The sequence below is a fragment of the Pristiophorus japonicus genome, chromosome 1 (genome assembly GCF_044704955.1).
Source record: "Pristiophorus japonicus isolate sPriJap1 chromosome 1, sPriJap1.hap1, whole genome shotgun sequence".
Classification (NCBI taxonomy): Eukaryota; Metazoa; Chordata; class Chondrichthyes; family Pristiophoridae; genus Pristiophorus; species Pristiophorus japonicus.
Window position 1 is genome coordinate 213,188,350 of NC_091977.1, and position 11,293 is coordinate 213,199,642.

General features: G+C 42.5%; 1 protein-coding gene across 1 annotated transcript in view; it reads right to left on the reverse strand.

Moving 5' to 3' along the window:
• The window catches only part of LOC139268349 (adhesion G protein-coupled receptor L3-like), a 484,368-nt gene extending 479,017 nt beyond the window's left edge, over positions 1 to 5,351 (reverse strand). Inside the window, exon 1 of the mRNA XM_070886428.1 lies at positions 5,222 to 5,351. Coding sequence (XP_070742529.1) covers positions 5,222 to 5,351 — 130 coding nt within the window. The remainder of the gene's footprint in view (positions 1 to 5,221) is intronic.
• Between the last annotated feature and the right edge of the window lie 5,942 nt (positions 5,352 to 11,293).

Consider the following 11,293-nt stretch of genomic DNA (forward strand, 5'->3'; position numbering starts at 1 on the left):
AATTGTTTTGAAAGAATCGCCTCACTGTCAAATGTAAGCCCAGAGACATATGGAAATCTTACACCACACTCAATCAGCTTCGCTGGGCAGGCCACAGTTTGCATGCCAGACAAGAGATTCCTTAAGCAATTGCTCTATGTGGAGCTCCTTCACGGCAAACGAGCCAAAGGTGGGCAGCGGAAAAGTTACAAGCACACCCTCAAAGCCTCCTTGGTAAAGTGCGACATCACCACTGACACCTGGGAGTCCCTGGCAAAAGACCACCCGAGGTGGAGAAAGTGTATCCGGGAGTGCGTTGAGCTCTTCGAATCTCAACGCCGCGAGCGTGAAGAGGTCAGGCGCAGGCAGTGGAAGGAGTGTGCGGCAAATCAGTCCCACCCCCCCTTCCCCCGACGAATGTCTGTCCCACCTGTGACAGGGTTTGTGGCTCTCGTATTGGACTGTTCAGCCACCAAAGGGCTTGGTGTCCATCGATGCTCTAGTAATGATTCCACGAGACAATGTGTTGTACTTGAACTGTAGTGACCCGAGTCCTTTATTAGTTAACTCCAGAGTGAGGATCACACCTGGTGGCCTGCCTTTTATACTAGGCAAGGCACACCTACACAGGTAACCGAGGAGTCTCCCACTGCGATGTGCCTCTGGTGGCATACCTTGTGATAGTACCAATAGTAGCCATGTAGGATACACGACAGGGCTCACTTTCGGAGTGGAAGCAAGTCTTCCTCAATTCCGATGATGACACAATCCCTCCCCATCCTTCTTGACCTGTCTGCAGCCTTTGACACAGCTGACCACTCCATCCTCCTCCAACCATTGTCCAGCTGGGTGGGACTGCACTCGCCTGGTTCCATTCTTATTTATCTAATCGTAGCCAGAGAATCACCTGCACTGGGTTTTCTTCCTGCTTCCGCATCGTTATCTCTGGTTTTCCCCAAGGATCTCTCTGTGGTCCCCTCCTATTTCTCATCTGCATGCTGTCCCTCGGCGACATTATCTGAAAACTCAGCATCAGTTTCCACATGTACGCTGATGACAACCAGCTCTACCTCCCCACCACTTCTCTCCACCCCTCTATGAAGCCTAAATTGTCAGATTTCTCATCTTAGTACTGGATGAGCAGACATTTTCTCTAATTAACTACTGGGAAGACAAAAGCCATTTTCTTTGTTCCCCATTCCCTAACCACAGTCTCCATCCCTCTCCCTAAAATCTGTGAGGCTGAACTAGACTGTTCGCAACCTTGGTGTCATATTTAACCCTGAAATGAACTTCTGACCACATATCCGTGGCATAACTAAGTCCGCCCATTTCCACCTCTCTAACATCGCCCATCTCCTTGACTCAGCTTATCTGCTGTTGAGACCCTCGTCCATGCCTTTGTTACCTCTAAATTTGACTATTCCAACGCACTCCTGGCTGATCTCCCACATTCTGCCCTACATAAATTTGGTCATCAAAAACTCAGCTGCCCGTGTCTTAATTCTCACCAAGTCCCGTTCACCCATCACTCATGTGCTCGCTGACCTACATTGGGTCCCGGTTAAGCAATGTCTTGATTTTAAAATTATCCGTGTTTTCAAATCCCTCGATGGCCTTGCCCCTCCCTATCTCTAATCTCCTTCAGCCCCTCCCCCCAACCCGAACAATATCTGCGCTCCTCTAATTCTAGCCTCTTGGGCATCACTGATTTTAATCACTCCACCATTGGCGGCTGTGCCTTCAGCTGCCAAGGCCCTCAAGCTCTGGAATTCCCTCTCAACCTCTCCCATCTCTCTCTCCTCCTTCAAGTTGCTCCTTAAAACCTACCACATTGACCAAGCTTTTGGTCATCTGACCTCATTTCTGCTTGTGTGTCTCGGTCTTTGTCTTGTATCACTCGCGCCTTGGGATGTTTTACGAAATTAAAGGCGCTATATAAATGCAAGTTATTTTTGGTGTTATAAATAGGTATGGTATCCTTGAGGACATTAATTACATCCTCCCAGTTCTAAGAATATCTGCAAAAAACATATTTACTTATTTATTAAAGTCAAGGTGCACATTAGTAGCAGCAAATTTCACCAGGAATGCAAATAATTGATCATAGCCTCCTTTTAAATAAAATGTTGCTGCAAGACTCTTCAGCTTTAATCTTTATGGCATCAGGGGGGTTCTTTCACCACAGTTTTATGTGGTGCATTATTGTAAAGTTCGAGAGCCATTGGCAATATCATTTACTGGGGTGGCTTTACACATCCATGTAATTATCTACAAGTAGAGAACTACTGTAAATCTCCAACTGCGAGGTCACAAGTTTCATATTCAATTTTTGAATGCAGATGGAAGGAATTTTCATTTTTCCAAGGCTGACTTTGAACCACACAACTGTTTCATCATAGCAGGCATTCAAGAGAGGAAAGTTTATAATAATTTCACTCATGGAAAGGAAGCCAAGAGCATGGGCCTCAAATATTGCAGAATGTGAATACAATATAAAACGAGGGTCAATCCAAGCTCTACTGTTTTCGACGAATAAACTGTGCCATACAGACAAATTTTATCAAGTTAAAAGTCAGTCAATAGAGGGTCGAAATTCACCCTCAGTGAGTGAACATCTGTGGTGTGAAGCTTGTCTGCTATACCCCACATGGCACAGCCTTCAGACACCTTACCAATTAGCCATTCTTGTGTGATAAAAACTGACTGCAAAAGCTTCTATAGATATGTGAAGAAAAGATTAGTGAAGACAAACGTAGGTTCCTTGCAGTCAGATTCAGGTGAATTTATAATGAGGAACAAAGAAATGGCAGACCAGTTGAACAAATACTTTGGTTCTGTCTTCACGAAGGAAGACACAAATAACCTTCCGGAAATACTAGGGGACCGAGGGTCTAGTGAGAAGGAGGAACTGAAGGATATCCTTATTAGGCAGGAAATTGTGTTCGGGAAATTGATGGGACTGAATCCCTGGGGCCTGATAGTCTGCATCCAGAGTACTTAAGGAAGTGGCCCTAGAAATAGTGGATGCATTGGGGATCATTTTCCAACAGTCTATCGATTCTGGATCGGTTCCTATGGACTGGAGGGTAGCTAATGTAACACTACTTTTTAAAAAAGGTGGGAGAGAAAACATGTAATTTATAGACCAGTTAGCCTGACATCAGTAGTGGGGGAAATGTTGGAATCAATTATTAAAGATGAAATAACAACGCATTTGGAAAGCAGTGACGGGATCGGTCCAAGTCAACATGGATTTATGAAAGGGAAATCATGCTTGATAAATCTTCTGGAATTTTTTGAGGATGTAACGAGTAGAGTGGACAAGGGAGAACCAGTGGATGTGGTGTATTTGGACTTTCAAAAGGCTTTTGACAAGGTCCCACACAAGAGACTGATGTGCAAAATTAAAGCACATGGTATTGGGGGTAATGTACTGACGTGAATAGAGAACTGGTTGGCAGACAGGAAGCAGAGAGTTGGGATAAACAGGTCCTTTTCAGAATGGCAGGCAGTGACTAGTAGGGTGCCGCAGGGTTCAGTGCTGGGACCCCAGCTATTTACAATATACATTAATGATTTGGATGAAGGAATTGAGTGTAATATCTCCAAGTTTGCAGATGACACTAAACTGGGTGGCGGTGAGAGCTGTGAGGAGAACACAAAGAGGCTGCAGGGTGACTTGGACAGGTTAGGTGAGTGGGCAAATACATGGCAGATGCAGTATAATGTGGATAAATGTGAGGTTATCCAAATTGGGGGCAAAAACACGAAGGTAGAATATTATCTGAATGGCAGCAGATTTGGAAAGGGGGAGGTGCAAGGAGATCTGGGTGTCATGGTACATCAGTCATTGAAAGTTGGCATGCAGGTACAGCAAGCGGTGAAGGTGGCAAATGGTATGTTGGCCTTCATTGCTAGGGGTTTTGAGTATAGGAGCAGGGAGGTCTCACTGCAGTTGCACAGGGCCTTGGTGAGGCCTCACCTGGAATATTGCGTTCAGTTTTGGTCTCCTAATCTGAGGAAGAAGGACATTCTTGCTATTGAGGGAGTGCAACGAAGGTTCACCAGACTGACTCCCGGGATAACTGGACTGACATACGAGGTGAGACTGGATCGACTGGACTTTTATTCACTGGAGTTTAGAAGGATGAGAGGGGACCTCATAGAAACATATAAAATTCTAACGGGACTGGACAGGTTAGATGCAGGAAGAATGTTCCCGATGTTGGGAAGTCCAGAATCAGGGGACACAGTCTTAAGGATAAGGGGTAAGCCATTTAGGACTGAGATGAGGAGAAACTGCTTCACTCAGAATTGTTAACCTGTAGAATTCCCTACCGCAGAGAGTTGTTGATGCCAGTTCATTGGATATATTTAAGAGGGAATTAGATATGGCCCTTACGGCTAAAGGGATCAAGAGGTATGGAGAGAAAGCAGGAAAGGGGCACTGAGGTGAATGATCAGCCATGATCTTATTGAATGGTGATGCAGGCTCGAACGGCCTAATGGCCTACTCCTGCACCTATTTTCTATGTTTCTATGATTCTAAAAAGTGAGTATTGGCAGGCTATTTAGTCCAATGGGTGATCACAGTCAAGATTCACCCAATGTCTATCCATGCACACTTCCAGAAGGTGTCAATTGGACAGCCTTCAGGAGCAAGAACCAAAGCAAATTCCCTTCCATAGCCCACTGTCGCACTCCCAAGTGTCCCCCCCCACCCCCCCAGTTCAGCTAACTCAAAATTAACCGGGAATCAAACCTGCCACCCTCGGGTCTGTAGAACTTAGCCAATACTGCCTTTATCAACCAAATCATTATCTAAAAACTCGTCAGTCAGTCATTCATCATTAGAAAATTATACACAGTAAAGAACAGAGGTATCCAAACAATGACCCGTGGGTTGTACAAAGTCCTTGAGCACTGGCAACCAAGTCCTCAAAACCCAGAAGACTGAATTTTTATTTGTGCTAACATTTCTTCTCTGTTTTGTTGTGTTAGAATATCATGGGCCTGAACATTTGAATAGGGTCGTTTTTCATGCTGCTTGCCCCATTGATGGTTAAATCCTAGGTAGCCCATAAATCCTAGGTAGCCCAAAAAGACAAAAAGCTTGGACACTCCTGCTGTACAGAATCACATTCAGTATCATTTTCGCCTTGACTTCAAAACAAACACTACAAAAATATCTCATTTTAACTCTAAAGGTGTGTGTTATTTTTGTAATCTAACAACTTACCAGTTACTGCCGCTGTACCGACAAGTATCGTCAGGAACCATGGGGTCCACATGGTCATTGTATGAAATCCGGTTGTAAAAGTGAAACAAATATTTTGAGGCGAGGCACAGAAATTGCTCCCAGTTGACATTCTTCCAGCAATTTAGAATCTGCATTGACTGGCTGCAGGAATGAAAGAACAAAATTTTATTATTATAAAAAAGTGACGAGATGAACTTGAACAAGATTCCAACTAAATTTTATATTGAGGTAAAAATAAAACTTGACGTTGCATTAGAGCCTCACAAGCGAAAATGCCAAATAGAATGGTCATTTTGGCATTTCTACGTAGGAGCCCAACAGAAGGCCCCTTGTGAAAATGAACTGCATGTCATTTCTTTCACACGTGCGCTCACGTGCTTCTCCAATCTTTAAAGAGACGGATGGAGACATGGCCAGCTACAAATGTTAAGCTACTTAATTTTACAGCTAGTAATCATGCAAATTCCACTTCACTCAATCTCTCTTCTCTCCTTAAAAAATTGAGAAAATTATAAATCATGTGTGAATTATAAAGCATTTTGATAGAGTAGATGCATAAAGAGTGTTTCCACTTGTGGGGAAGAGCAAAACTAGAGGACATCGATATAAGATAGTCACCAAGAAATAGGGAATTCATTAGAAACTTCTTTACCCAGAGAATGGTGAGAATGTGGAACTTACTACCACAGGGATTGGTTGAAGTGAATAGTATAGATGCATTTAAGGGGAGGCAAGATAAGCATATGAAGGAGAAGGGAACAGAGGGTTATGCTGATAGTTAGATGAGGAAACTCGAGTAGAGCATGGACTAGTTGAGCTGAATGGCCTGTTTCTGTGCTGTATATCCTATGTCTTGTCCCATTTGTGGACTGATTTAATTGTTTACAGTGTTAATTTTCTTTCTCTAAACATCTTCAAAGCAAAAAAATAGCCACCTACATTTGAGCTTCCAGCTCCGGGCCCAAGGTCTGTAACTTGCTGTCCCTTGTTTTTAAATCTTGCTGATTGGCCTGTGAAAATAGTTTTATCCCCCTTTCTTTATGTCAATTCTGACCCCAGGAAGAGTAGGGCCAATGTCTCTGACATCATACCCTTGAAGGTATTCACCAGCAGGCATGTCAACTAAATGGACTCCCCCACTCGACCCCCTCCCATGCTGTGCCCATGTGAACTCAATGGGCGTAAGTAGTTATACAAAAGGAATATACTGCAGATGCTGGAATCTGAAATAAAAACAGAAAATGCTGGCAATCTCAGCGGGTCAGGCAGCATCTGTGGAGAGAAACAGAGTTAATATTTCAGGTCGATGACTCTGAGAAAGGGTCATCGAACCTGAAATATTAACTCTGTTTCTCTCCACAGATGCTGCCAGGTGTGAATATTTGTTGTCCCCAGTCACGGTGAGACAGCTCCAATGCAGTCTCACTGCTGTAGTCTGTGACTTTTTAAACCTGAGCAAGTTCACTTTAAAAAAAAAAAATAACTGAAGAAAAAAGTATTTAAAATCCCTATTCCTCAACATCAAAGGCTGTTCGCGATATATTCACAAGGGGAACATAAGAGCATCAGAAATAGGAATAGGAGTAGACCATACGGCCCCTCGAGTCTGCTCCGCCATTCAATAAGATTGTGGCTGATCTGATCATGGACTCAGGTCCACTTCCCTGCCCGCTCCCCATAACCCCTTATCGTTTAAGAAACTATCTATTTCTGAAGAAATTTCTCCTCATCTCAGTTTTAAATGGGCGGCCCCTTATTCTAAGATTATGCCCTCTAGTTCTAGTCTCCCCCATCAGTGGAAACATCCTCTCTGCATCCAACTGGTCAAGCCCCCTCATAATTTTATACATTTCGATAAGATCACCTCTCATTCTTCTGAATTCCAATGAGAAGAGACCCAACCTCCTCAACCTTTCCTCATAAGTCAAACCCCTCATCTCCGGAATCAACCTAGTGAACCTTCTCTGAACTGCCTCCAAAGCAAGTATATCCTTTCATAAATATGGAAACCAATACTGCATGCAGTATTCCAGGTGTGGCCTCACCAATACTCTGTATAGCTGTAACAAGACTTCCCTGCTTTTATACTCCATCCGCTTTGCAATAAAGGCCAAGATTCCATTGGCCTTCCTGATCACTTGCTGTACCTGCACACTAATTTTTTGTGTTTCATGCACAAGTACCCCCAGGTCACACTGTACTGCAGCACACTGCAATCTTTCTCCATTTAAATAATAACTTGCTTTTTAATTTTTTTTTCTGCCAAAGTGCATGACCTCACACTTTCCAAATTTATACTCCAACTGCCAAATTTTTGCCCACTCACTTAGCCTGTCTATGTTCTTTTGCAGATTTTGTGTGTCCTCCTCACACATTGCTTTTCCTCCCATCTTTGTATCGTCAGCGTTGGCTATGTTACACTCAGTCCCTTCTTCCAAGTCGTTAATACAGATAGTAAATAGTTGGAGTCCCAGCACTGATCCCTGCGGCACCCCACTAGTTACTGGTTGCCAACCAGAGAATGAACCATTTATCCCAACTCTCTGTTTTGTGTTAGTTAGCCAATCCTCTATCCAAGCTAATATATTACCTCCAACAGTGAACTTTTATCTTGTGCAGTAACCTTTTATATGGCACCTTGTCAAATGCCTTCTGGAAGTCCAAATACACCACATCCACTGGTTCCCCTTTATCCACCTTGTTCGTTATATCCTCAAAGAATTCCAGCAAATTTGTCAAACATGACTTCCCCATCATAAATCCCTGCTGATTCTGCCTGACTGAATTTTGCTTTTCCAAATGCTACTGCTTCTTTAATAATGGACTCCAACATTTTCTCAACCACAGATGTTCGGCTAACTGGTCTACAGTTTCCTGCTTTTTGTCTGCCTCCTTTTTAAAAAAAAAAATAGGGTCGTTACATTTGCAGTTTTCCAATCTGCTGGGACCTCCCCAGAATTCAGGGAATTTTGGTAAATTACAACCAATGCATCCACAATCCCTGCCGCTACTTCTAAGACCCGAGGATGCAAGCCATCAGGTCCAGGGGATTTATCTGCCTTTTGTCCCATTATTTTACTGAGTACCACCTCCTTAGTGATTGTGATTGTCGTTCCTCCCCCCCCCTTGACTATCCACTGTTGGAATATTATTAGTGTCCTCTACCGTAAAGACTGATACAAAATATTGTTCAGAGTTTCTGACATCTCCATGCTCCCCATTACGAATTCCCTGGTCTCGTCCTCTAAGGGACCAACATTTACTTTAGCCACTCTTTTCCTTTTTATATACCTATAGAAACTCTTGCTGTTCTATATTTTGTGCTAGTTTACTTTCATAGTCTATCTTCCCTTTCTTAATCATTTTTTTTAGTCATTCTTTGCTGGCTTTTAAAAGCTTTCCAGTCTTCTGTCCTCCCACTAGTTTTGGCCACTTTGTATGCCCTTGTTTTTAATTGGATACCGTCCTTTATTTCTTTAGTTAGCCACGGATGGCTATCTTTTCTCTTACACCCTTTCCTCCTCACTGGAATATATTTTTCTTGAGAGTTGTGAAATATCTCCTTAAATGTACACCACTGTTCATCAATCATCCTACACTTCAATCTATTTTCCCAGTCCACTTTAGCCAACTCTGCCCTCATACCTTCATAGTCTCCTTTATTTAACCTTAGTACACTGGTTAGAGATCAAACTTTCTCACCCTTCATCTGAGTTTGAAATTCAATGATGCTATGATCACTCTTTCCAAGGAGATCCTTTACTTGGAGAGTGTTTATTAATCCTGTCTCATTATGCAGGACCACATCTAAGATAGCCTGCCCCCTGGTTGGTTCCATTACATACTGCTCAAGGAACCTGTCCCTTATAGAAACATAGAAAATAGGTGCAGGAGTAGGCCATTCAGCCCTTCAAGCCTGCACCACCATTCAATATGGTCATGGCTGATCATTCACCTCAGTACCCCTTTCCCGCTTTCTCTCCATACCCCTTGATCCCTTTAGCCGTAAAGGCCACATCTAACTCCTTCTTGAATATATCCAGTGAACTCGTCCTCAAGGATACCCTGGCCAATTTGTTTTGTCCAATCAATATGGAGGTTAAAATCACCCATGATTATTGCTGTTCCCTTTTTATAAGCCCCTACTATTTCCTGGTTTATGCTCCAACCAACAGAGTTGCTACTGTTAGGGGGCCAATAGACTACGCCCACCAGTGACTTTTTCCCCTTGTGCAACTCCTACGATGTAGCCAAATCTGTCCCATGAATTTAAAATAGCATATATTCAGTACCCTAGGAACCAGCTCATATTTACCATGCGTTGGTCTGAAATATAAATGGGATAAATTATGTAATTGGAAGGATGCTCAGTACATCTTTTGTTACTCTCTTAAGCTCCAAACATTTTAAGAGCAGGAAACATATAGAGCAGGCCAAGAGCTTGGTCACGAGTAGGCAACAGTCTAGCTCTGCCGATGTCTCTCACTACTACCAGCTAAGGCCCATTATTGGGCAAAAACTAAACTAAATTCGTCACCCGCAATAGCTCTTCAGCCAATTAGATTTACTGATTTGGTCCAAAAAGGTGTAATAAATTACAATTATACTCACGACATAGAAACCTGAAATCTAGTACATTTTAATAATGTAGATACAAGCATTGTCACTGCAACATTACATTTCCAATTGAACTATAAAGGGCCAAAGAAACAGAAACAGAAATTTGCAGTGTTATGGGGCAAAAGCTGGGGTGAGGGATTAATTTGGACAGCTTTTTCAAAGAGCTGTCACAGGCATGACAGGCCGAATGGCCTCCTTCTATGCTGTAAGATTGTATGATGCTCTAACTTTCCCCTTGACTCAAAATAAACAATCTGCCTTTGCATCTCAAACAAACCATCGCCTCCTAAACAAGAAACAACGGCCTGGATTTTGCCGGGTTAATGACAGCAAACTGTTAGCGTTGTCGTCATTACTCCCCTGAAACTGACCATAAGCTCAGGATTTAGTGCATGCATATCTAAATGTGAAAATTGTGGAGTTGTGGTCAGTCATTCACTGCTCTGACACTGGATTTTAACAGCGTATTGACTGCTAAACAACCAAGCTAGCCCTGAGAAACTAACTTTTATATTTGTGCAATGTCAATTTTCTCCATTATGATAAAAGTTAGTTGAAAAAACGTTTTAAGTTTGTTCGTGATATTTCAGCTTATACCTTAACCCTGTGTATGTTCCAAACTTTATTTCACTCTCGAACATTTTTTAAAAGTACAGATAATCAGTGCTTTTCATTTCCTGGTTTGGTGTCTGAGAATTCTTCAATGTACATCATTGAGTTTGGCTGCCTAAACAGCTTGATGGCGTCACTGTTGCACTACGCTAAGAATTCCTTATTCACAGCGCTACAATCAATTACACGCCAAGAAATCTAAAGTTTTCGCCACAGAGGTCATCTCTGAGCAGCTTTTTTTGAGGTCTGCGCCAATCGCTATCGCACCGCCGCTGACCGCAAATTACAGGCCATTATTACAAGTCGTTCAATACTAAAACAGTCCATCCATCACTCTACTAGTTGCATGGCCAATATGAGGAAATTAAAAGTTATAATTGACCTTTAGAGGCTGCATTTCTGAGCCACAACATAAATCACATCAATTTACGTCAAGTCTCTCTTGACCTTTGGGCTACATTACCACCATCAGCACCAACACTGATCTGCTCACAACTCAATCCATTTTCTGTGGCATACATTTAAAAAAAACTCTTCCGAATGCTTGTTAATCATCAAACTCCATAAGCAATAGCTTCTCTTTTCGCCCTGATGAATTCATCAGTTCCTTTAGATTCTGCTTCAGGAGTTCCATCGTATGCAAAATATTTGGAATTTACAATAATTTTTTTTAAAGAATGAAATAACTTTCCACACAGACAAGTTCTGATTTAGTTTTGAGGAGTTGGCCAGCTGACTCAAGGATGTGAATGCAATTGTATTGAAAACGATCCCCTCCCACTCCAGCCTGCTCACATAACTCCTTGATCACTGCCACTC